The 27,655-nt window shown below is 41.7% G+C and overlaps 1 protein-coding gene across 2 annotated transcripts in view; it reads right to left on the reverse strand.

The window, feature by feature from the left end:
- NAA10 (N-alpha-acetyltransferase 10, NatA catalytic subunit) overlaps window positions 1–27,655 on the reverse strand; it is a 363,584-nt gene that overhangs the window by 328,975 nt on the left and 6,954 nt on the right. For both annotated transcript variants that reach the window (XM_044080371.1, XM_044080370.1), the window contains exon 2: window positions 6,189–6,287. In XM_044080371.1, the coding sequence (XP_043936306.1) occupies window positions 6,189–6,287 (99 nt within the window). The remainder of the gene's footprint in view (window positions 1–6,188; window positions 6,288–27,655) is intronic.

The raw sequence follows: 27,655 nt of genomic DNA on the forward strand, positions 1-27,655 counted from the left end.
GACAAGTTATTCTCTTTCAAAAAATTACAATTAGAGAATGGATATTTAATGAGAAATATTGAACTGGGTATAGTCCCTCGTGGACTACGATTATGGAAATACCCAAATGGTGCAAATGACAATCCTGATATGTTAAGTGAATTACATCAATTGTTTGACAAGTCAGGTTTGGAACTTTTGAAAATTATGGTTAAATATAACAACTTAGCCATTGAGCAGCTCATAGTAGAATTGGATGTTGAAAATGCAGCCATTCAGGGAGATTTATTAATAGATTACCAAACCAATATTAACAATGTTTAATGATATCAATAAAAGCTGTGATATCATTTTCCAGAGAAAAACATGTAAAATACACAGAGAAAAAATATTTTGACAAATTAGTTTATCCATTTTCTTGTGGTAATATGAATGACCAGGAGATGGCAGCAAATAGACATGAAAAAGATAATCAACGTAAGACGCAAACTATTTAAACCATAAGGAACAATGGGTGGTACCTTTAGATGGCGGTCTAAGGTCGGAGAGATTGCGCAACAGAGCGCGAGATTTTCAGCCACAGAGAATGGAAGAAGACAGAAGATACATCGAGCAAGGAGCGAAGCCAAAAAGTAATTTTGGTACCGATCAATGGAGAAGGTAACGAGTGACAATAAGAAACAGGCAAGTTTTTATCCTGTTAATAAACAATTACAGGGTGCCTTATTAGCATGCAACTACTCGAAAGATGCTTTCAACACTATTTCCAATATGACGTCTGGCATATCGGTGGATATTGGTGAAGAAACACCGAAATCCCCTGGTAATGACTTTATAAACAGTTATTCAATGTGTAATCTTACGAATGATACTGCTAATAGATTATGAAATGAATCAGCTGAAAGCATGGCATCAGGTTATAAATATTCGCTTAGTGAAGATGTAAGTAGTAATGTAACAGTAAATGACTTTACAGCTACTGATTTTCCTTGTACTGGCCAGGTTTCCTTTGGATTTAGCAGAAGAGAAATCGGCCGATGGTATGGTGTCAATTAATAAACATTTGAATAGTGAAAACTTGTGCAGTAAAAATGAAATAACGAATGACTGTCACCGATTTTTCCCATATTGGTCACGCTTCCTGTGGACCATGCATAGGTCCAAGTTTTAGTACTGACAATGTGAATGAAATTCATTTTTTTAATGATATAACTAGTGGTAAGAACAATAGTAGTTAAGTCTGAGGCCACAGAGTTTTAACGGTGTACAGACGCCAATTAAATGAAATTTTAGATGAAGATGCTCATGATAATAACATATGTAATATAGAGTTGGCTGAATTATTAAATAATAATGATGTTAGGCAAGTTGATGAATTTCTGGAATCCTCACACCATGAGATTTCGGCGAGCTGTATACAGGATATTGAAATTGAAAGCGTTTTGACAGATAGAGTTTAATAAGGTCATTAATATGAATGAAGTTTGCATGGAGAATTTAGGAATGAATGAAGTTGGGGTTACATTATTTAATAATGAACTGATTGATGGATATGCAGATGGTTCTAATGTAGGAGCATTGCATAATAGTGTTTTTAATGAATTTGAGTATTTTTTCTACCATAAGTGAACACATTAATTATACTTTTATGAATAAGGCTGATATTAATGAAATCAATGCAAGTGAGAGCAATGCTGATACAAGTTTGGAAGCATTAATTGATGCTATGAGCAGAGTAGATGATAGAAATAATGGATATGAGACCCCTGTAATAGTGGAAAACACAAGTAAAGATTTTAAAGTATTCAAATATTCAGGGAAGAATATACGTGTCAAGCATGTTGATTTATTAACAAAAGGTATACTTTTGTGCCCTGTAAATGGGAATATTCTTTAGTCTTTGTTAGATTTGAGGCTTTTTACTCTGAAAAGGATTTAATCCTAATAATAATTTAAAGACACACAGTGAACAACATCTTAAGAAACCAAGCAAATTTAATCCACCTATTAATAGTATTGTGGGGGTATACGAAAGAATATGTAACAGAAAAATCAGAGAAGGTTTCAAGAATATTAATAGAAAAAAGTTAAGGAAAACATGGAGTTTAATTTGACTAAAGAAGAAAAAGAATCATCTGAAATTGCGCAGGATAAGAATTTAAGGTTAATGAAACCTGATAAGGGCAATGGAGTTGTAATCTTGGATAAACAAAATGAATGCCATGCTTATGGGTGATGTATATGTGAAAGTAGGTAGGAACGAAATAAAAATAGCACATTCTAAAACTGATATGATCTTAGAAGATATGCTATATCAAGGACAAATAAACAAGTATGCCTACATTTTTTTGAGAAATGATTATCCTATGATTAGTAACATTTTTGGTATTCCAAAAATACACAAAGGATTGCAAATTTTAAAAATTAGACCCATAGTTGATGGCAAGCAAAGTAAAACATGCCCCATCAGTAAATTTCTTGATTTTTATTTACAAAAAGGATTAAAGAAGTGTGATTACTAAAGACTCCTGGGATTTTTTTTAAGCTAAATTAGTAAAAATCAAAGTGACATCCTCTACTAAACTTGTCACGATAGAAGTTTGTGATTTATTCACAGTAATACCACATAACACTGGATTAGTTTGGTTAGAGAAATAATTGGGTAAAACAGAATTATTTAATCAGAATGAAATTATGCATTTGCATCATCGATGGAAATTGTATTAACTAATCATTTTTTGTGGTTCGAAGGTTATTATCACAAACAGGTGTAGCTATGGGGGCAGCTTGTGCCTCCATTTATGCTAATTATATAATGGCATATTGGGAAAATGAATTAATCTTTCATAGTCAGTTCATGTCTCACAAAGCAATATGAGGTTCCAGGATGATATTTTTATCATCTGGGAAGGAGACCGTGATAACTTAGATGAATTTTTAACATACATCAACCATACAGTAGAATTCACATACAAGTATAGTTCAGAGAAAATGTCATATTTGGATGTGTTGTTACCCTCACCATCAAAAGAAATAAACAGTTAAGGGACAGATGGTGAGGGCAGCCAGAATGGAGAGTGTGGATAGTGAATTCGAGGAAGAGATGCATTTTATTTTACAGATGTTTATGAAGAGAGGTTATCCGTTTGAATTATGTGACAATATTAGAAATGAGGTAATGATTAAAAGGAAAAATGGTGTGTATAAGGCCATTTTGGAAGTTGGAACTAGTGGAGATATTACACACACACACACACACACACACACACACACACACACACACACACACACACGGAAATATGGTTAATCCACTTAAAAGATGGTTTAGGTGATAAATTAGTATTTGTAACTACCTATAATTTAGATGCTAAATGGATAACCAACATAATTATGAAAAATTGGAACATACTGCAGGTTGACAAAAATATCAGTGATAGAATGGATAACATTCCCAAAATTGTTTTTTTTAGGAAGGATAGGTCTTTTAAAGAATTATTGCAAATAGGTTCACAGGTAGGTACTAGGCTATTTGCCCGAAGGCATTTATAAGCCTAGCCAGAATGTGTTGGCTTTCACCACCCCCTTAGATTAGTTCCCTGTGCCTCTGTCCAGCAGAGCCACTGAAGTGATCCCCTGAGGTAAACTTTCCGTTTCCCATCCACTCGTCAAAGATTTCTTTTGAAAAGTGTCAGCGAGAAGCTCTGCCTGATGTAGATTGGGATCTTGTTCCAAAGCATGGGAAGTCTCTGGGAAAGGAATCTATCCCTCCAGCACGTCCTATTTATTGTTGTAGTGAGGTTTAGATCCCTAGAGGGGGTGGCTCGTGGGGATAAGGTTTTCTTTAGGTGGAGCATGTCCATCAATTCTGGGTTGGACATGGCCTTGTATGTCAGGCAGAGATCACCTCTAAGCAGGCGGTATGCAACCGAGTACAGCTGTAATTTCTTCAGTCGAGCTGCATAGAGCATCTGTTTGAGGCCAGTGATCCTCTTGGTGAGGCACTTCTGTGGTCTTTCCAGCTGTTGCAGGTGTCTTGTAAGGTACATCCCAAATGGGGCGTTGTATTCTATGATGGGTCTGATGAGTGAGGAGCAGAGGGGTACAATGACCTCTTTTGATCTGGATGCGAACCCTTTTGTGATTAGGTGGGCCACGTAGAAGGATTTTCTAACCACTTTGGCAATGTGATTATCAAAGTTGAGATTACCATCTACTTGGGTCCCCAGATCCCTTATTACGTCTTCTGCATTTAGGGGACTACCACCCATGTGGTAGTTTGTGGGTACTTTGTTTTTTTCCAAAGGGGACGACTATGCACTTTTTGGCATTTAGCTTGAGGCCATGATTTTGACATCAGGTATCAGTCTCAGTGAGACCCTTTTGGAGGATGTCTGTGTCAGCCGGAGTCTCAATTATAGCCCCTAGTTTGCAGTTGTCTGCGAACTTAAGTCAGCCATAGTCCTCCTGTGCTTGCCTGTACCTCTGAGAAGTATATGCTGAACAGGAGGGGTCCTAGGACTGAGCCCTGGGGAACTCCACTTGTAACCAATTTGGAGTCAGACCTAGCTTCCATAACTCTCACCATGTGGGTTCTGTCTGTGAGCCAGTTGGCAACCCATCTTGTGACGTAGGGGTTTATGTTCAGGCTGGTGAGCTTGTCCAATACCAGAATGGGGAATGACGAGTCAAAATGACATGAATAAGGCTAGTAATAGACCAAAAGGGAACTACAAATGTGGAATGTGTAATGTTTGTAAGTTTAGTGACTACTGGGACCAAAATTTCCATCAATGGTGAATATATTGGTATTAAAGGGCATTTCAATTGTAGTTCCTCTACTGTTATATATCTGGCTAAGTGCCTGTCATGTTCGGCATTTTATATTGGGAAAACTAGCAGGCGTCTAAAGGATAGGATATATGAACATAAAGTAGATATAAAAAAATGGGAAAATGACAAGTGCCTTAGCCAGGCATATAGCTCAGTATCATGGACATACTTTTCAGTTTTGTGTAATACAACAATTAATTAAGGATGGATAGGGTAGAATTATAGATGCCCATCTAGAGGTAGACGAATTGGAATGGCAATTAAAGTTGGATGCCGCTAGTTTTCCCGGTATTAATGAATATATCAGCATTGCCCCAGTTTTAAAATTGAGACATTTTATAGCTTAAGGAATAACTGAACATGAATTATGCTAATAAATCCATGTATTTTATGAATTATTTAAGTTTTAAAAAAAATATCTTTTTAAAGTTATTAGGTAATGAATTACTGGTGTGGGAAAATACTAATTTATTAAGATATAAAAGGGTGGGTTTTTAACAATCAGTTGTTCTGAAGAAGTCCTATATGGTGGATGAAACCTAGGTAAACTCTAATTCTGCACTGTGATCGTGTGGTGTGCTGGTTAATAAAAATCTGGGATCTTAGTTTGTGGAGTGAGAGTGGAGTACTGGGGAATAGAGGATGTCTGTGTGCCAAGATGATCTGAATTTATTGTCAAACCCCAACTGTCGAAGGGAATGGACAAAATAATTTCAGAACACATGCACTGGCCACACTTCACCTAGTATGAAGGAAACATCTGTAGTGTCACAGACAGCATGCAGCTTCCCCATCTGTAAAACGTGTGGAACATTTAACATCTTGCATCACAAGCAGAAGCTAAAACCTTCCGAGCTAGGACCGACAACTTTATCTTTATGAAAAGCTAGTGTGAAGACTGTACTCCTCTAAGAAATGCCGACACCCCCAAGAGAGAGGAGGACCAGCCAAACACTAACTACATTCTATTGAACAAGGCACTAAACTGAAACATTAAGCAAATCCACATATTAGTTGGACTTTGCCAAGGAATGATTACTAATGAATAGCTCAACATTAACAAAAGAAAAATTCAACCCCACTTGTGTGCCTTTGTCACAGCAAGAATGTCAAACTATTACTGCAATTTTTATAATGAAAATCATATTTGAGAAAATCAAATTAAGCCATATGAAACTACCACCAGCTTCAAAACAACTTTTGTTACGATAGAAACAGAGCAGACACCATTAACTGTGGCCCGACTACCACAAAGCCATTAAATTTCAAGTTTTGTGGAACTGCTTTAAAGTTTTACTGCTGCTGTTTTATGTAAGAATCCCTTAGTCATACTATATCTCTTGGTTACAAAATTATATTTAAGAAATCTTGTTACCCACCTGGGGCCACGAAAGTCCATGGTAAAAGTAGTACTTCATTTGATAGTTCTCTGGAAGACACAGCAGATTGCAGTGTTGCATGTTCATAAGGTCTTCCGGCTGTTAAAGAAAATTACTCTATTATTCATAAAGTAAATCAAATTCCAAATAAACAATGTGCAGTAAAATTTCAGACATTCACCAATCACTTCAAATTTACACTTCTGTAACCTAAATAAACTGCTTTGTTAATAATGGGCAGCCCTTTTTAACACATTGAAATTTTAGACCATGAGCAACAAAACATACACAAAAGTCAGCCAAGGCAGCAAAACGTCTTGTAAACACACTGCTACATTAAAGGGAAAGCTATTCTGGATGTATGGAGACCACTCTGCACTGCAGCTTACGTTGTCAGTTAATTTTCTCCTTCCTTTACAAAATGCAGTCATATCCCCAGAAAATGTACAGTAACCTTCAAATTCTTCACATTGTCTTCCCAACATGAATAGGGATGGTCTGTTTTTGTACAAACATGCATAGAATTTACATTAGCAGCCAACTTCTACACGGTCCTTCAACAAAATATCATGGTTATAACTGGAGAGGGTTACAATACTCTACATTCAACTAGGATTGTGTTGAGAGTCATACCTCAAAAACGTTTAAGCAAAAGGAAGCTGGACAAAGCCAAAAATAACGGGGGAACAGAGGCCAAAGATCAGGGACAAATTTTAAATACTGCTCTTAACTTTAGAACGTTGAAAGAATAGGTTTTGCATTAGCATGCATTTTCTGGTGGATACGAGTCTGAAACTAATGTACGTCATTACTTAGCAGCTTCAATCCACTTCAATTTTTAAATTAAAAAAAAAAAAAATGGAAACTGAGGAATAGACCAAAAACACAAAAGTAAACACAAAAGTGAACAGTCTGGACTTTGTGGAAATCTGAACAGTTGAGAGGTATGATTTAAGTACAGTGTTATTTGTTACAAGTTAACTTTTGGCATACCTGTAGCTGGGAACATTAAACACTACAATATCTTTAACAGATTATCATGAAGCTTTTTTTTTTTTTTTTTTTAACTGTACATGGAATCACAAAAACAAATGGCACTGCACTAAGCCCATCTCAACTGGTACAACCCACTATGACTGACAATATGGCAGATACACCAATGGCCATATTGATATCAAACTCCCCTTCACCCCATCACAAACCTTACTTCTCACTCTCTAAAATTAAGCCCTCAAAACCCTATATTAAAAAAACTAACTCTGTGGGTCCAGATAACTCACTAAGATGTCTCCTTAGTACAAAGCACAGAATCCATTCAATCTTGGCATACCTTCTGGCTGCATTCTCAAGATCTGGAAAACAGCCCCTGTGGTGCCCTTCAATAAGGGTGGCCTTAATGATGCTAGGTACTACAGACCAGTAACTACTTTAAGTGGCATTGGTAACATGTCAAAACGGATGTGACATCCCCACTCTGGGCCAGTAATCAAGGAGCCCGAATCCCCACCACTGACACTGGGGAGAGAGAGATGTTCACTTGGAATACAAAAGGATATACTATTTGTAGATACATACATCTCCACATAAAGCACAATTTCTCTTACGAGCATACAGGGAACACACTCACCGTGGGGTCTGTGGTTCTCTGCCTCTCCCCATGTCCCCAGTAAGGCTCCCACAGGCACAGCTGCAGAGTTAAGTCCTCAGCCGAGTGTCCAGGTCAAGTCCTCCACCACTCTTTCTAAAACCAGTGCTTCATGTCCCTGCTCCAAGTAGCTGACACACACGGATTTAATTTTTTTTACACATGCATACACACACCTGGGAAACGCTGGCACAGATTATAGTCTTGGGCAAAGTTGGTACACTGCTGCCAGTCAGTGACTGTAAGGCTCTTAAAAGGGTATCCAAACATACTGACTGAAGTTAAACATTTGTGTCTTTCGGCTTTTTCCTGGTTAGGGGTCGCCACAGCAGAACTCCGGTCCGCTAATGATTGGCAGTAGATTTTTACGTGCCAAGTTGCCAGCCCTGACGCACAACCTTCAACGAAGGTACACCCATTCACACATGTCTCCACACAGAAGACGCTCTAGCTGAGATCGAACAGGACATCTTACTTTGAGGCAAAAACGCTACCACAGCACCACCACCGCAGTACTGACTGAAGTTAACAACAACTGTGGCCATTCCTGAATGCCATGCCATTTGGTCAGTATTAACATTTGTATTAACATACCGACTGAAGTTAAATATTAATACAAATGTAATACTGACCAAACGGCAAGGCATTCAGGAATGGACAATGTAATACTGACCAAACTTGCAAGGCATTCAGGAATGGCCACAGTTATCACCAAATAAATATTTTGAAAGGACCAGTCAATGAAAAGTTTAAAGATACTTAAATAATAAATTAAAAAGGACCATGAAAGTACTTCAAAAGAGTTGTGTACTCACTATAACTTAGCATCTGTGTTATCCTATGTCACTATTCTACACTTCTGGTTGTAGGATCAGAGCTGGCAACTTTTCAGACAGATCCTAGGCTCAAGCTCCTCCCACTCCCAAAATCCCTTGCTGCCCTCTAACCCCTCAGAGTTTGATCCAGAACTAAAATACAACCAGAGTAGACCTGAACCTTCAGCTAGGTGGTCTCCATTTCCTCTAGATCCAACAGGATGGGGGAAGGAGAGTGATGAATAGTCCCACAGGATAACAGATGCTAATCTATGGTAAGTTCGTAACTCTTTTTCTGATGTTATCCTTGTCACTATTCCTCACTTCTGGGTCACATTTCCCAGCTACCATACAATCCTGGGTGGCCTCATGAAAGGACATGCCGAAGAACTGTGTAGCCAAAGGAAGCCCTGTTCCTGGAAACTAGGTAAAGTTTGTAATGAGTAATGAAGGTATGAGGAGTAGATGAGGTGGCTGCAGTGCAAATCTCATCTAAGGAATGTCAGTCTAAATAGGCAGCTGATGTAGCTACAGATCTAGTGGAATCAGCTCGGACAGGTCCTGGTAAAAGGCAATAAGTATAAACTATAGAAATACATTGGGATATCCAATGGGATATTGTAAACTTGGACACAGCCGATCCAGTCTGTTAATAGAGACGTCCACAAACAGTTTGTCAGATTTGCAAAAGCTCTTTGTCCTGTCCAAATAGAATCGCAATTGTATATGTACATCAAGCGTGTGCAGCATATACTCTCCTTTACTGGAATGGTTGGGAAAGAAAACTGGCAACTGAATGGTTTGATTCAAATTTGCTTCAGTGGCTACCTTGGGCATGAAAGAAGGATTAGTCCAGAGAGCCACTGTCTGAAAAATCACGTATGGAGACTTGATTGTGAGAGCCTACAATTCAGAAACTCGTCTTGCTGATGTTATAGTCACCAAAAAGGCAGTCTTCCAAGACAAAAACTTAAGGTCACGAGTTGCAGCAGGCTCGAAAGAACTAAGAGATTACAGCACAAAGGAAAGGTCCCAAGGAGACTAGAGATCTTTGATAGGAGGCCACAGCAGGAAAACACCTTTCAAAAAGGCAAGAAAAGTAGGTTTCTAGCAGACATGAAAATTAGAGATGGCCGCCAGCTGCAGCTTAATGGTGGAGAATCTGGCTCCATCTTCAAAGAGAGAAGACAAGAATAAGATGTCTGGAATGGGAGATGAAAAGAAATCCAGATTCCAGTGACTGGCACAGATAGAAAATCTTTTCCATTTACCATGATGGACCTTTTTGGTGGAGGCCTTCTGAGAAGCCAGAATGATGTTCAATGGGACAGGTAAGCCTGGACTGGTTTATAATGAAGGGAAGTGGACAAACCACGCTGTCAGACGAAGAGTCTGAAGGCTTGGGAACCACAAGATTAGAGGGGTGAGATATACCCAGAACAGGATCCAGTACCCAAGGGGGGAAATTTCAGAGGATACCCGAGGAGGGGGAACCACATCGGCCGGGCCAGAAGGGGGACAATGAGGATCAAGGGAGCCTTGAGGCACTGAGCTTTCTAAAGCACTCTGGGAATGAGAGGTACAGGAAGGTAACAAAGGAGACCTGGACGCCAATCCTGAACTACAGTAGCCATGGGGGACTCCCTGGCTGGGGGGGGAATCAGGACGAAGTACTTGCTGCATTTGTGACAGAGAGGAAGCAAACAGATTGCAAATCTGTTGACCTCAGCAAAGGCAGATCACTATGAGATTCAGGGACCACTAGTGAGGACCCTAGATAGCTCTGCTGAGCTCGTCTGCCAGCACACTGGTCTCCCCCAGGAATGTGCATTGCAAAGAGGAAATGCCCATTCCCATACTCTCATGGCCTCGCTACAAAGCAGATAAGAATGTGTGCCCCCTTGTTTGATGTACCACACGACCGCCATGGTGTCCATGTGTACTGCAATGGTACCCAGAGGAAGGCAGTCTTGAAAGACTTGCAACGTGAAAAGAACTACATTCATCTAGAGTATGTTTATGTGCAGTTTGGTCTCTGCAGGGGACCATGTACCTTGAATAGTCTTTCCCTGGCAATGCCCCCCTACACCAGCAAGAAAGCATCTGCTGTCACTGTGGCACTGGGAGGAGGAAGAGAAAGGGTCTGCACATGAGATCATCAGGAGACTGAATCCACCAAAGATGACGCCTGCACAGTGGAGTGAGGCAGATGGATGCTGTCATTGGGTGAAACAGACATCATTGAACCACTAGAGTTCACTGTAGAACCCTCATGTAAAGTCTACCTAATGGCACCAGATAGACTGCTGCCACCATGGACTCCAAGGCCCTGAGAACAAAACAGATCTGGGAGGCACTGAACTTGGGATCAGATTAGTCGTACATGCCTGGAAAGTAACACTGCAGTCTCCGACAGTGTCTAGCTGGATGCCCATAAACTCCAAGTTCTGGGTTGGAATCAGATTCAACTTGGTCAGATTCACAGTTATTCCTAGTTGGTCGAACAGACGAAGGTGGTACTGAGTGACTGTGACCAGTCAATTCATGGGTGCTGTGAGGAGCCAATCATCGAGGTAAGGAAACACCTGGAATCCCTGCAGTCTCTGTGAGCTGCCACCATTGCCATGCACTTTGTGAACACTTGGGGGACTGTGGAGAGACCAAAGGGCAGGGTCCTGAAGTGGTAATGATCGGCTCCTACGCAAAAGCTACAATATCTCCAAGAGCACCTGCACTTTGATCGTACACATCCTGGAGATCCACAGAGAACATCCACTTGTCCTTTTGTAGAAGGGGCATGATGGACTGGGCAGTGACCATCCAGAAAGTACAGTTTTGTACCTACCATAAATGTAGATGTCCGATAGGAATGCATCTGCAGTCCTTACAAATGGGTTGTCCTGTCGTCAGGCAGCCCTTTCCAAAGTCTGGGTCTGGCTTCGGCTGGTGTCGCGCTCCACCCGACGTCATAGCTGCAGGTCTTCGGGTATAAAGGCATCAGCCGACGCCATTTTCCTCAGTGTTTCTTGCCCCAGATGCCAGGTGCCCTCTTGGATGGCTAAATGCCAATGTTTCCAAATAGTAGAGAGCAAACACATAAAATAAGCATGTATGTACATATATACAAACAAATACACCATAATAGATCCCCCCCAAGCTAGCTGAAGGATGGCAAATACCCTAGGAGTACCACAGAGGGGCAGGTACTGCAGATGCATTCCTATCGGACATCTACATTTATGGTAGGTACAAAACTGTACTATGTCCTTCAAGGATGCATCTGCAGTCCTTAAATGGGTAGAATACCATAGCTAAACTAGGGGAGGAGGAAAAAGGAAAGATTATGGTGTAGTTAGGATCCCTTGCAAAACAGCAGTGGCAAAATCTGCTCGGGATCTAGAGTATAAAGGTAAATTGTAATGCTTGGCAAATGTATGCACAGAGGTCCAAGTAGCAGCCTCTATAATGTCCTTGGTAGCCACTCCTCGTAAGAAAGCTGTGGTAGTGGCTGTAGCCCTTGTGGAGTGAGGCCTGATGTTCTCTGGAGTTCTCTTTCCATGGTAGGAGTAACAAAATCTAATGCAATTTCCTATCCATTTGGAGATTGTCTGTTTTGAAATTGGTTTTCCTTCCTTTCTTGTTGCATATGCTACCAGAAGCTGGTCAGTTTTTCTATTGGACTTGGTCCTGTCCAGGTAGTAGCGTAATTGTCTATGTACATCCAAGGTGTGCAACAGTCTTTCTCCCCTGTTCTGTGGGTTGGGGAAGAATGTAGGTAGGTGGATAGCCTGATTTAAAGACACTCTGGATACCACCTTAGGCATAAATGTAGGATTTGTTCTCATGGACACTCTATCTTGATGGAAGATCAGGAAGGGTTGCACTGCCATTAATGCCTGTAGTTCAGAGACCCTTCTTGCTGAGGTGATTGCCAGCAGGAAAGCAGTCTTCCAGGATAAGTATTGTAATTCTGCTGTTGCTGCTGGTTCGAAAGGAAGTGTAAATTTTTCTAGCACAAAGTTCAAGTCCCATGCTGGCAATGGTGGTTTCCTGGGAGGTTTTACATTTTTAATTCCTCTCAGAAACTGCCTGAGCAGAGGATGTGAGAAGACAGGAGGATCCAAGCTGTATTCTGCTGAAATAGCTGATGCATGTATCTTGATGGAAGAATAGGACAGGCCTGTATGGAAGAGCTCTGCCAAGTACTCCAGGATGTTGGCTATGTTTACCAGTGCCACATCTTCTCCCTTTGCAGTACTCCAAATGAGATATCTTTTCCATTTTGCTGCATAATTCTTTCTTGTGGAAGGTCTACGAGCCTCAAGGATTATGTCTTTAACCCTTTGGGATAAATTTGGGTTAATTGTTCTTATGTAATGTTCCAGGCAGTTAGCTGCAGAGTTTTCAGGTTTGGATGCAGGATGTTGTAGTTGTTCTGTGTTAACAGCAATGGAATCAGGGGTAGTGCCCATATTTGTTCCAGAGACATGCTCCTCAGTAATGGGTACCAATGTTGCCTTGGCCAGTCTGGAGCTATCAGAATGATCCTTGGACGTTCCTCTTTGATCTTCAAGAGCACCTTGTGCATCCAAGGAAGTGGAGGGAATGCATACGCTGTCAGGTTTTTCCAACTGAAAGATAGGGAGTCCACCTTCCAAGCAAGTGGGTGGTACGTCCTTGTGCAGAATTTCTTTAGCTGGTGATTGAGTGGGGATGCAAATAAGTCTATTTGTGGTAATCCCCATTCTCTTGTGATGGCTTTGAAGATGTCCGGATGCAGCATCCATTCGTGGGCATCCGTGGTAGTTCTGCTTAGTATGTCTGCTAGAATGTTTTCTTTTCGGTACAAAATTGCTTGTAACTGAATGTTGTAGCTCAGAGCCACATCCCATAGGTCCAGTGCCAGCCGGCATAGAGGGTATGAATGTGTGCCTCCCTGTTTGTTGATGTACCACATAACTGTGGTGTTGTCTGTCCTTATCAACTGACCTTCTTGGAGAAATGGTCCGAATGACTGGATTGCCAATTTTACTGCCAGCATTTCCTTTAAATTTATGTGCAGGCGCAGCTGGTCTTGAGTCCATAAGCCTTGTATGCACTTGTCCAGCATGTGTGCCCCCCAACCGAGGTCTGAGGCGTCTGTCGTGATGGTTTGGCTTGGTTGACTGTTGCAGAAGGGCAATCCTGTGTTGATTGACAGGCCTGAGCCCACCACAGGAACTCTTGCTTCAGGCATGGGATTATTGGAATTTTGGTTTCTAGGCTATGCTTGTGTTGAGACCACAAATTCTTTAGGTACCACTGTAGCTTTCTCATATGCAGTCTGGCATGAGGGACCAGAATTATGCAGGATGCCATGAAGCCTAGGGCTTGCAGTACTTTTCTTGCAGTTAGATGGTTCTGCTTTGCTAATGCCAAGAAGTAGAGAGGTAGTTGATCTTTCTTTTCTGCAGTTAGGAATGCCATTTGTTTTGATGTGTCCAGCTCTGCACCCAGAAAGGTTATTCTTTGGGATGGAATCAGCCTTGACTTTTTTATATTGACTGTATATCCCAGGGATTGCAGCAGGTAAATGACTCTTTGTAAGTCTTCTGTTAGCTTGCTTTTGTTGTCCGCTTGTATCAGGCAGTCGTCCAGGTAGGGGTAAATTTGGATTCCCTGGAGTCTGCAATGAGCAATTACTGATGCCAGGCATTTCGTGAACACTCTGGGCAGTAGATAAGCCAAAGGGCAATGCTGAGAATTGATAATGCTCTGATCCTGCAAGAAATCTGAGGTATCTTCTGCAATTTGGCCGTATGGGGACGTGCAGGTATGCCTCCTTGAGATCTAGAGTTACCAGCCAAGACTCCTTGCCCAGCATGGGAAGAAGCTGCTGTAGGGTCAGCATTTTGAATTTTGGAACAATGAGGAATGTGTTTAAAGCGGACAGGTGAATAGGCCTCCATTTGCTCTCTTTTCTTGGTACCAGGAAGAGTCTGGAGTAAAATCCCTTTCCTTGTTCCATAGATGGTACCGTTTCCACAGCTCTCATTCTTAATAATTGAGATATTTGCTTTAGAGCTTCTGCCCTTTGAGTAGGTGGTAGGTTTGGCATTCCTCTCTTTCCTGGTAGAGTATGGAAATGGAACCTGTAACCTTGGTCTATAGTTTGCAAAATCCATTTTTCCCTTGTGATGCAATGCCAGTTCTTTGAAAATAAGGTTAGCTTTCCGCCTAAGGGTGCTTCCAGTTGTTCCCTGGTATGCCACAGCCAAGTCACTGTGATTGTGTTGTTGTAGTGGTGGTGGCTGCGTCTGTGCCTCGCTGGTTGTTACCCTGCCACTGGCGTCCCCTGTAGGCACCCCTGGATTGGTTTCTGCCTCTTGAATGCCTATTCCTGCCTCTCTGTGTCAGAGGAGTCCGGAAAGGACCAATTCTTGGAGGGCCAGTTCCTGCTAAACCTTGGAGGTTGAATCTGTAAGAAATCTTTCACTGTTTGTACAGATTTCGCCTTCTCTTCCATCTTTTTCAGCACCTGCTGTGCAGGAGAACCAAATAAATTGACCTTGTCCATGGGTGCATCTAAAAGCTTTGATTTGACATGGTCTGGTAATGCCTGCTCTTTCAACCATGCATGTCTCCTGATAACTGTGCCAGTCATGGCTGATGGAAGCCTCCAGTGCATCATAGCCACATTTTAAAGAATGGTTACTAACCTGCTGTATGTTATGTACCATTTCCTGGACATACTTCTTATCTAAAGATTCTTCAGGGGACAGTTTTTTAGTTAACTGGTCTAGCATAAACTCTTGATATTGAATCATATGAAATTGACAGTTCAAAGCCCTAGCGGACAGAGTAGCAGAAGTGTAAACTTTTTTACCCCATCTCTCTAAGGACCTGAATTCCCTTTCAGAGGGAGGGTTTTTAACAGATGCCCTGGGAGATAGCTTGTATAAATGGTGATGAGTGTCCGGGACCCTGTAGAACCAGGTAATGAATCAGGGGCAGTGCAAGCATCATTAAATGCATCATCTACAACAGAAAGAACTGGAGGTATAGCTAAAGGCCTATGCTGTGGCAAATGTAAAGAGGTTCTAAGCCTTTTTCTGGAGTCTGAGAAATCTTGGCCCTGCCACTGAAATTGTTCCCTCATAGCATGCAAGGTTTCCCCAAAGGAAAATTCCTCAGGTGGAGAGGCTGAAGGAATGGACTCTTCAGCATCAGAGTCTTGTCTGTATGTTCAGAGTCATCAGAGGAATCATCTGTGGATACTGGCTCTGGGGGCTCTGCTCTAGGCCTCTTCTCTGGAGGTGGATGAGTGGTCCTGTCTGGATGAGGCTGGGATCCCATTAAAGAAATGAGATACTCTGCCAAAGAAAGCATATGGGAACTGGAACTGGGCCTGTGAGAGGGGGGCTTAACAGGCACAGTTTTTGAAGCTTTAGCCCTGGCAAAGGCCTCAATAGACATGGCTGCAGGAGGCCTAGCAGCTCCACGTGCAGGGGTTGAAAATATCCAGGGGAATAGTGTCTGATAATTCCTGAGAACTGCAGGTTGGATTTCAGCCGATTCCACCAGGTTAGAAGAGGCCTCGGTAGAAGGCATGGGGAAGAACCGCTTGCTCGGTTTCGTCGTGGTTGGCTTAACCGCGGTTTCGGCCGAAACCGCAGACCGCGAGTGTCGGTCCTTTTCCCTGCGTTTTTGGTTATTTGTGAAGTCGGAGGAACCGGCGGCATAATATAAGCAAAATCAGAGCGAAAAACTGCTCTGCAAATTCCGACCGGCGTCTAAGCGTCGGTCCGGTTAAAGCACAGGCTAGACAAGCTGCTACGTGATCTGGGCCTAAACAAGGTAAGCAGTAAGTGGAAATCTTTATGAGGTATTTGTTTCCCACAAGTTAAACAGTTATTCACTTTTTCTGACATCGGCTGAGGCAAGAAAGAGTAGAAGTCCTCGAGTAGTATTCGGTAGTAGTAATCTCTGGTTCTGACCGACCCGAACAGCTTCTGCTTGCAAGAAAGACTGAGGAAAATGGGCTGATGCCTTTATAAAGAACTGCAGCTATGCACCAGCCAGACCCAGACTTTGGAATCCGGCCGACCGAAGGGCTGCCTGACGACAGGACAACCCATTTGTAAGGACTGCAGATGCATCCTTGAAGGACATCTTTCAATTCTTGATAAGACTACATTTTCTTTGGCACTAAAAAGAAGCTATAGTAAGTTCCAGATCCTCGTTGTCCTGATGGTACCTCTTGTCCGTCTCTATCCTGAAGAAACCTGAGCACTTCTTGCTGAGCTGACTCCCTCTGATGGGGTGAGAAAAGGGAATAAAACAGCCCCTGAAAATAATGCTCAACACCCACCAAAGGTTGCAGAGACAACCCCCCCAACTGCCTTCAGGGCAGGACAGGTCTGGTAACACATCAGGACTGCTGAAACAGCTTCAGAGAAAACTGTCTATCTGTGGGTGGACTTAAATGTGTCCGCTCCTTTGGACAATGGCTCCACAGTATTGGGATCCTTGCATGCCCTGCTGGAGATAAGGTCCATCAATTAGTTAGCAGGGGAGACAACCCAGGTGGTAGATGATCCCATCCCGAACGCCTTCAGGAATACGGACTCCTCAGAGGACAGGGGCTGGGGGACGAATACTATTCACTCTTCAATATGAGGATCTCTAGGGTGTCTCCAAATGAGACATCTTCGGGCAGAGATCTGGGGGATCCGCCCCCTTCATTGAGGTCCACATCTTCTGTGAGAGACTCCAATGGAGAGTCTAGGTGCCTTCTCTTACACATCCTCTTCCATGGCACATCCTCTGGGGGGGGGGGGGTGCAGGGGAAGACTCAGTCAGGAATCAAAAGTAGGGTTACTCCCCCTTGAAGGCTGGTTCGGGAGGGCCGACCAGGAACAGGATGAGAAGGCTCAGGTTTCAGAAATGAGGGGGCTGGGAAGACACCTGGAGAGCAAGGGAGGCAGCTCTAGCAGTGGAGAAGGTCCTCTCTGCTACCCGGAAGGCCAAAGGGCTGGATGATGCCCCCTCCCCATCAGACAAGAATACCCAAAAAGCACAAGCAGAGCATGCCACCCCAAGACCCCCCAGATAATACCAGCCCCAAATTGTCAGGAGCCAAAGCACAGAAGAGCAGACACTGGTCTGAAAAACTGGACCAGAATCCTCTCCCAAGGACTGTGGAGCAGCTGCTTGGGTCCAGGACCCAGTCTGCTCAGAGGGAGGAAGACCAGCACCGTTCAGGGACTCAGACAGGGTAGAGACAAAGTGGCCTTTAGGAGTTCCCATCATCTCCTCACTGCACACCAGGTCCTGGAAGTCCAAAACAACCTGGGTCAGACAAGGAGACTGAAGTGTAGGGGCAGGCGGCACAAGAAGCCCCAACTCAATCTGAGGTTTGAGGAAAGGCCTCACCCTGTCCATACCAGATGGGAGCAAGCCCCTGGAAGACCTAGAAGAAGCTAAATTACCTTGCTTCGGATGCATGTCTAGACCCCAGAGGGCCTCCTATACCTCTGAGAAGAACGGCTTCTGTGCCTTGGAACTGTAAAATGCTGCTTCAGGCCAGAACTGGATGGACAGTCCTCAAATCAAGATGGGATCAGACACGGGTCCCAGAGGGCAACTGAGGATCGGAGCGTTTAGAACTTGAGCACCTCAGATCTGAGGTGGTCAGACCCATAGCAGGTCTAGTTTGGGCCAGATGCAAAGGCCTCGATCCAGAGGCCTTAGATCTGGGAGTAGACTAGACTACCAAGACCTTGAATCCAAAGGTCTCGAATTGGAGGCCTTGGATCCAGGAGTAGACTCGCGGGATCTTGCATCCAAGGTCCTTGGATCAGACAGCATAGGCTTCTTGGAGGAGGAGGACCCAAGATGGAGGGTGCCTCTCTTTTGGTCAGAGGGACCCCACTTGGTCAAAGACTGGTGGACCAGTGCCACCCCCAGAGCTATTCCCTTCAAAAAATTAAGTATGGCGCTCAACCAAGGCCCTGGGATTGAATGCGGCACAAATGCTGCATTCAACCTCAAGGTGGTCAGCGCCCAAAACGATAGAGGTGGAAATTGGCATCTTCTGACCACACAAGGAGCACCTCTTAACTGGTATGTCAGACATGAGGGACTAAAGAAGCACAAAGGCACATAAAGTCACGGGTAATCCAACAAACTTTATTCTGAAGCGCTTTTCGTTCTGCTCACTGGCAGGACTTCATCACATCAATTAGCTGCCTTAAATAAGTATTGTTCTCAGTTACACACCTGTATTTGCTATAATGTGTGTGAAACAACCACATTTGTAATAAGTAATAAATCCTGAAGAATAAAGAGAGAGAGTCAACAATGATGAAAAGTCATTACAATAAAAAATGTTACAATAAATTATCACACTATTATCAACTAAGTAGGTAAATGGGTAGGATTAATAATAAATAAAGGTCCTACACCTTCAATTTTAATTGTTCCAATAATAATAATAATAATAATAATAATAATAATAATAATTTCCCTCCTTTTTCTATTAAAAACATGGATGTTAGAAGCTACGCTGAAACATTAAAAATTATATATATATATATATATATATATATATATATATATATATATATATATATATATATATAAATATATATAGTGTGTATGCATTAAGCCATGTTTCAATGCATTACCAAGTTGTTAGCAATGTAGCTTCATTGTCTTCCAAGATGTGCAATTGTTACCGCCTCAAGTTCCTTAATTTGAGAATGCATACTAATGATACAACTTCATTTAAAATTGGGCTGAAACATGACCCAGTACTAAGTTGCCAACATAATTCAAGCTGTTCCAACAACAATGAAAGAGGGCCACCATGCGAGTCATCAGTTACTGAATCGATGGCCCTAAACAGGAAAGAATGGTGGGGATGCAAGGATGTATGTTGGGCCAAGGCGGTTTAAATTTTGATTTATCTTGTAAAGGTGCTCATAAACACGTTCTCTCAACTTACGATCAGTTTTACCGATATAAAAAGCAGCACAACTTTGACATTGCGCCACATAAACTACCAATTTAAACTGACAGGTATACCTTAAATTAGTCTTGAAAACAATGTTCCTGATCACTACGTCTTTGCCTGTGCTCATACATTTACAACAATTGCACATCTGACATCTATGCATACCACACTTCCAGTTTAATGTAGGTTTTCTGGCTTCAAACAAGCTCTTCAAGTTTGTTCCTTTCATATATGTAATGCAGGGACCATTCTCAAACTTAAGAGATGTGAAGATCTCTCCCGATTACTTCACAGTTTTTTTATAAAATTAACCTGATCTCCTTCGCGTTACTGCTAAAGGGAGTAATCAGACTAGTTGTATATTCAAGATTACGACAACTTAAATTGGTTACTTCAGTCTTGTCAAGTGCTAAACGTAGAATTGGTCTGTATGTACCTTGTTGCCTCTTAATTTTAACTTCCTCACAAACGGCATCTATCAGACCGCCAGGATAACCTCTCTCGAAGAACATGTCCTTCAATTTGTGGCATTCATTCAAAAAGTCAGGTTCAAGTGTGACCATGCGGGCGGCCCTCACAAACTGTCCTTTAACAACGGACTTTTTCTTATGCCAAGGATGACAACTACTAAAGTGAAGGAAAGAATTTGAAAGAGTGTGTTTTCTACAGATCTTCGTTACATATGAATTTTTTATAAGTCCTTACTAAGGTCGACATCCAGGTATGAAACCTGGTCTGTGTCAAACACGCAAGTAAAGGACAAAAAACTAGTTGTACTATTGAAGTATTCCACTAGTTGTTTTTCAGAATCCCTGTCACCGTTAAGTATAATGAAAACATAGTCAAGGAAGCGTGTGTAAAAATAAATCTGCTTCTTTATGTTCTGCTAGTTGAAAATGAACTCATGTTCCCTGGATGCCATAACAAGTTTCACATAACTTGCTCTGCACAGAGACCCCACGGCTACTCCTGTTTTCTGAACAAAATACTTGCTGTTGAATGTAATATAATTGATGTTTAAAATAACATCCAACATCTCCTCAATCAAGTTTACTTCATCTAAAGGGACTCCTTTTGACCTCAGTAGACTACTAATCCATTCAATACCTTCTACGTGTGGAATTAATGAATAAAGGTCTTGAACGTCTACTGTTGGAAAATTCAAAGATTCTTTAAAGTCCAAGTTGTTAATCTGGGCTAAAAATGACCAAGAATCTTTACAAATGTATTGTTCTTGGGTGACATTTTTTAAAGGTTTCATCTACCCATTTCGCCCAAGGGTATGTCAAGCTGGACCTTGCATCTACTAGGGGTCTCATTGGTGGGTTCCCTATGTTTTTATGAAGTTTTGGAATACCGAAGGAGAACAGGGGTCCTGGGGGCTGGCATGCTGAGATACTTAAACAGGTCTGAAGAGATCCTAGCTTCCAGGAACATATATAAAAGTGGGAGTTAATTTTGGAACAGGCTTGGTTAAGTTCATTATGTAATATGGGCTGGTATGTTGGACTATTTTTTCCATTTTGTTAGTGCATTCAATATTCATTACCATCAGACTGCCACCCTTATCGGGTGACATGATAATAGCCGGGGCCTGCAGAATTAAATATAATAAATCACGTTGTTCCTTAGAAGTATTAGGGAAGGAATTAAACTTTTTATTCCTCACTCCTAGTGTATTGTATAGATCTAATTTCACAGATTTTCTCAAATAACTGTAAAGTTGGATGAAGGGGAGGACAAAATGTGCTAGATGTATGTAAGACACTCCTCTGTAAGATGTTATTGTCATTAAATAATATTGGCAAGTTTAACTTGCTGACATACAGTTTCAGCTCAATTAGAACTTTTGCCAAATCTGCCCTTCTAGAGGGAACAAAAGCGTTCCCCTTAGCCAATAATTCAGCTAAGGGTGGGTCAATTACAATATCTGAATAAGTCCTTGTCCACATTCATTTCATATGTTTCAATGTAGCTTCTAACATCCATGTTTTTAATAGTAAAAGGAGGGAAATTATTATTGGGACAATTAAAACTGAAGGTGTAGGACCTTTTTATTTATTTAATTATTAATCCTACCCATTTCCCTACTTAGTTGATATAGGAGTGTGGCAATTTATTGTACTGTCTTATTGTAACTTTTTTATTGTAATGACTCATCATTGTTGACTTTTTATTCTTCAGGATTTATTACTTATTACTTTTTACAAAGGTGGTTGTTTCACACATACTACAGCAAATACAGGTGTGTAACAGAGAATACTTAAGGCAGCTAATTGATGCCTGACTTGACTGTAATGCCCATCCACTATTTAACCATGTAGTTTGATAGTATCTTTTATATGATGAAGTCCTGCCAGTGAGCAGGACAAAAAGCGCTTCAGAATAAAGTTTGTTGGATTACCCGTGACTTTTCGTGCCTTCGTGCTTCTTTAGTTCCAGTTTACAGGTCAGCAGTTTGTTAGTTAGACATGAGGGACTAAACAGACCAAGCACCAAAGCCAAACTGCAACCGGAATCATTAACCAGGGGTCAAACCACAGTCAAAAACCAGCAAGAAGACAAAAACAACCAACCAACACAATTAAAATTCAAAAATAGGGGCAAGAAATGACTAAGCCTAAAATGAAACAGATTGCTGTGCTTCAACAAAGTACATTTATTTTTTTATATATCACCCCCCCTAACAGATTTGTTTTTCAATTGAATTGTACAGATTATAGGTCACATTAAAGGTGGGAATATTTTTGAAATGATTTATTGTGATCTCGTTTTTTTATATCACGAACACCTGGCATTTTAACAGAGGTGTGTACACTTTTTATATCCCCTGTATAATGCCATTTTGGAAAGTCTATCCAGGCACACTAGAGGGGGAAAAAAAAGTTTCCTCACAAACAGTTCACAAAGCTACACAGAATGCCTAAAGGTCTTACCTTACAGTAATGGTTACATGTCATGGCTAAGGGATAATTACACTGTCTGAAGAATCAAGATAATCAGACTCCCCCTCCCCACATAGACACCCCTCACATACAGGCTACATTAGTTAGGGAGTGTAAGGGGGCACAACTGGACAAAACCTTGCAGGAAATGGGGAGCCATTCACTAAGCAGTATGCAAACTAAGTGCTCACTTTACTCTGTCTCTTACACACTGACCTCTACCCAGCCCACTAGACATTAAATTACCTTGAATGCATTGTAATTTCACTTGTATCTGGCTCAGATAGCCCAGCTGCAGATAACTGCCATTACTATACTGTATTGCTACAGATAACTGCCATTACTATACTTTATTTGTAAACTGCTACTGCTGATTCACTGTGATTATAACAGTTTGTTATACTTGTCATTCGGCGTTCCTGATTCACTGTGATATAACCCTCCGCTGTTGCAGCAACTGTGCCATTACACTGCATTTAAATCAGTTGCTGCTACAGCTACCACTGTAACTAATAACATACTACTACCACCAGCACCACCTGCACTGCAACTTTCCACCTGTGCAAGAGAACTCATCCTCAAAATGTCAGTTCTCTACATGTGCAAATAAAACTGTGCCTGTCAAGTCACTCTTCAGCATTTACGCAGGGTTGCCAATTTTGACTGCACCAAGAGTGGGCAATTTTCGCGGAAACAAAAATCTGAAGAGCAAACCATACCCACATCCAGGGTAATGGGCTAATCTTCACTTTTTTTTTTTTTTTTTTAAATCCAACACAGACCTCAGTGTTGTAGAATTTGCTTTTGTTCTTTCACAAACATTTCAGACACACCACCACAAATCTTAGGAAATTCTTTTTGCCCCAAAATCTCAGGACATCTGCCTTTTTTTAAACAGAATTCAGCTGCCCAAACAAGAGCAGAATGCATAACACTACAGACCAGCCTATCATCTAAACTTACTGGCAGTACTCAGATTTGCCAGTACTGACATGTACTGCAAAAACACCATGTCCATCTAGTTTTAAGTCAGCATATAAGCCATCTTACAAGGTACTTGAAAAGCCCTTCCAAAATCAAAAGCATCCAAGAAGTAGGCTGGGTAAATATAATACTCAGTAACACACAAGCACAAAGCATCAATTGAAAGACAGTGAAGAGAAAAGTCACTAAGCCAGGCAACAAGTCTGAGCAGACATACCTGGTAATGTCCTCATAAGTGACTCCGAGGCACAGAGATCCATCTCTCACCAAGCTGAGCTGACAAAGGGCAAAAAGCAAGCAGTCTTTCAGGTGCCAGGATCTGCCATGTCACTGGAAGCCTCAAATCCCTTCACCCAAAAGTACATATACAACTGTCACTCTGCACATGAAACTGAACACAAGACAGCTCCTTGGATCACAAGACAGCCCTCTTAAAATATGCATCTGAAGACTGTAGGATGTTAGAACAGATCAACCGCCTACTTTTATCAAGAATGAGGTCAATACAAACAAAGGACAACTGATTAAGTATAGGCTTAGTTATTGGTATCATTCCAAGGGGTTCCAATACATATCAGCCTAGTACAATATGACTAACAGCCTCACCTGCTCTGCTAGGGATAGTCTGCACCTCTCGCCTCAGTTTTATTATACTGGTCCAAACTTTTTTCACCCCTCTTCAATCTGGGCACTGTTTTAGACAAAGTCAGTCTCCTCAAACTACCAATTGTCAAACAACAGCAAAATTATATAAAAATCAGCACTGCTCAAAGCTAGATAGCTAGATGCTTGAATAAGAAGTTGCATTTGTTACAAGCCTCTCTCATATTTGAACATATATAGGACAACTACACAGTCAACTGAAATAGGATTTCAATGTAGCAAAAGCACGCTCCCCCAAGCGCTGTGTTTCAGTGCTTACTACTTGTTCAGAACCACCTCCGAAAATAACTATGCTGTTGGCTGCGGTGTCCATATTCCCAAGTCAAATTACAAAGACTCTTAAGCGGAGTCATATGCTTAGTCAGGTACATACCAATAGGACCACTACACTATTATTGACACAAGAGAAGAGAAGAGAATGATAACGTCCTTGAATCTGAAGAAATACCCTTGGTGATCAGACTTGCATGGTGAATGGACTTCATTATTGTGCATCAACTGCTGTTAGGAAAAGGACAGTTGGATGTCAATGAACATGCCCAAATCTCCACTGTCTGAATCAACTTTCAGAGGGGTGTCACCTATACGGTAGGTGCATCAAAGTCCAGTTTTACCCAAGGATAAAAGGCTACATTTATTGGTACTTACTTTTAAGCCATAATCCAAACCACCACTAACTGGTGCACATTAAACCTTCCTGAAGGGTCTCCAAGTCAGATGAGGAATTGATGACAAGTTTACAGACTTGGCCATCTCCAAGCCCTTGGTGTCAGCCTTGACATCAGAAAGTAAATACTAGAGAGAAGTGGTTGTAGGATCATCCTTGGAGAACACTGCTGGTAACTACTCTGTCCAGAGTGTGCCTCCCACATCAACAGATTGGATAGCAAATGGGCTAAATCAGTCAATAGACGACATGCAAGTTTACATTTAGTCTAATTAACTTGTTGATGATGCTGAAATGTGGCCTTGGGCCAAGCACAGGCAGCATGAACCTATTTTCAGAAATCTAATACATTAGCGACATGTTCAAAGAAACCCACCAGGTTTAGAAGACTTTGACAGTACCTGCCTTCAACAATCCAAAACTGGCTGGGGTCCAGGGCTTGTAGACTCTCTAGAAGTTGTTTTACAAGTTCCATTACAATGTGTTCCACTGTTTTGCAGATATGGCTAGCAAAGCTTATAGATTTCCTTACATTCACTGCTGCAGTATTCTTAACAGAAGGGATTCCCTGCTATGGAAGCTTGAATGTCCATCCAGTCTACAAAAGACTACTGGTTGCTTTAAAAAGGTACACAAAATTTCACCCAAATGCTCCTTGCGTAACTTGGGGCATAAAGGTGATAGTCAGGCCTACCATAATCAGAACTTCTTTACTGCCAGTCTGAACATGTCTTTTTACCATCAGTCAGTTTGCCTGCATCCATTTTCTGCCAGCTGAATGCCCGTCTGCAGACTTCTACTGCAGTTGCAGATAAGTACCCTATTGGGGATTTTGTTTTTTCTTACTTTTTTGTGCTCCTTGGGCTTAATGTATTCTAAGATGGGCAAGTGCCAATGTAGGAGACAGATTCCTCAAAGACTGCCACGATAAGGGTATTTTGTCTAGGAGCTTCTCAAGACCACATGTCTTATTCTATTTGTCAAGCGTTTGTTCCGAAAACCCTTTGCAGTAGACTTTCTTCTCTTTCTTTGTATCTTGAGAACCAGCGTCTTAAGCTTCTCACTAAAGATACAATGGAAGGAATGTCCTGCCCTGAGGAAAGGTGAAAAAGGTATGACTGAAATCTTCCATTGTCCAGCCTCTGCCAGGTGTTTCTCCCAAGGTTGTTACAAACCCAGAGGCTTGCCCAGCTGTGCTATCAGATTTCCCTGATAGTGTTTTTCTGTGGGGCGTAGGGGAGTTACTCAGTTTTTGGTTGGGAGAAGTTCCTATTAAGGTTCTTGACTGCTGTCCTGGGTCTGAGCTTTCTCAACTTTCTGCAAGGGACATTCCCTTAAAGAAGGAATGTGTCTTCTGCTCCTAGGGATTCACAAACTTAGTGGCAGCCTGCACTCGGGGGCTATTTGCTGCTTTAAATGTTCTTAAAGCCTCCTCAAAGGGTTTTGGCTCCTGTTCCTTCTTGGTCCTCTACTCCCCTTAAAAAAAGACTTAGAGAAGATGATTCTTCCGAGGACGAGTAAGATTTGTATAATGAACCCCCCCCCCCCCCAGTTATTCTACTCAAATTCCTTCAGACTATAGGTCAGAGGAGAAGGACTACTAGTCCAGATGTTCCTTTCCTTTGGGGACACACTCTCTAGGATGATTGATTTAAGTGGGATTGTGCTCAATTCTCCAATATCCATAAGAGAATATTATGAGCTGCTGCAGTTGGACTCCCATAAACCTGTGGCTATTCCTCCTGTTTTGGCTGCTTTGCTGGTTCCTTTTTCCAGCCTCTCATGCACCCGATTATCTGTCCCCTGCTCCCAAGAAGCCTGACAGGTTTTATAAGGTGCCTGAGGATTGTTCTTTCCTATATAAAATGCCCTGCTGCAGTTTTGCTTCCTTCGCCCAAGTTATTACCTTCGAACAAGGATAGAACTATGGAAAGGTTGGGTAAGACAGTTTACACTTCTGCTACCCTAGCTTTTAGGACTATTAATTAACAGACCCATATGTATAGGTATGTGTTAGTTCTTTCTCAGGACTGTCAATTTTCTGATTTTCCAGCCTCAAAGGGTAAAACATCTTTTCTTTCCTTTTTTGGTCTTTTACAAGGACAGGATATCCCTTGTGCACTAACCCTTCTTTTATGCCAAAGGTGGTTAATGAGCTATAAATGAATTAGTCTATTAATCTGCCTATTTTCTTTCCCTGCCCGCAATCTGACAACAAGATGGTGCTGCATACTTTGGATATGCAGAGGCAACTCAGGGTTTATATGGATAAGACTACTGGTTTCTTTTCATTCTAGATTTTTGGGACTTGCTGTATCCAAGCAGACTATTTCTTCTTGGACTTCTAAGGCTATTTACTTTTGTTACACCTTTCATGGCAAGAGCCTTCCTTCTCCAGTTAAAGCTCATTCTACTAGAGCTGTGGCTTCTTTGGGTGTGTGCCCCCCCCCCCCAAGGGCTTAGATACCAATTCTATTCTCGAGGCAGCTACCTGGACTTTTATGCATACCTTTACCAAGCATTACAAGTTGGATGGTATTTCTAGAGCTAGAGCAGATGTTGTTAGGGCTATCCTTCATAGCTTTTTAGGGGGATCTTCCATCTTTCCCCTCCCAAGTTTCCTCTTGAGCTTTGCCACTCTCCCATCTGATAAGAATACTGCAGCAGTGAATGTAAGGACATGACACTTGTGTAAAAATCTTACCATAACAGTGTCTTTATTGCTGCAATATTCACTCCCTTCCTCCTCCTC

Source organism: Protopterus annectens, chromosome 8.part0 (assembly GCF_019279795.1).
Source record: "Protopterus annectens isolate FY-2018-M chromosome 8.part0, PAN1.0, whole genome shotgun sequence".
NCBI lineage: Eukaryota > Metazoa > Chordata > Ceratodontiformes > Protopteridae > Protopterus > Protopterus annectens.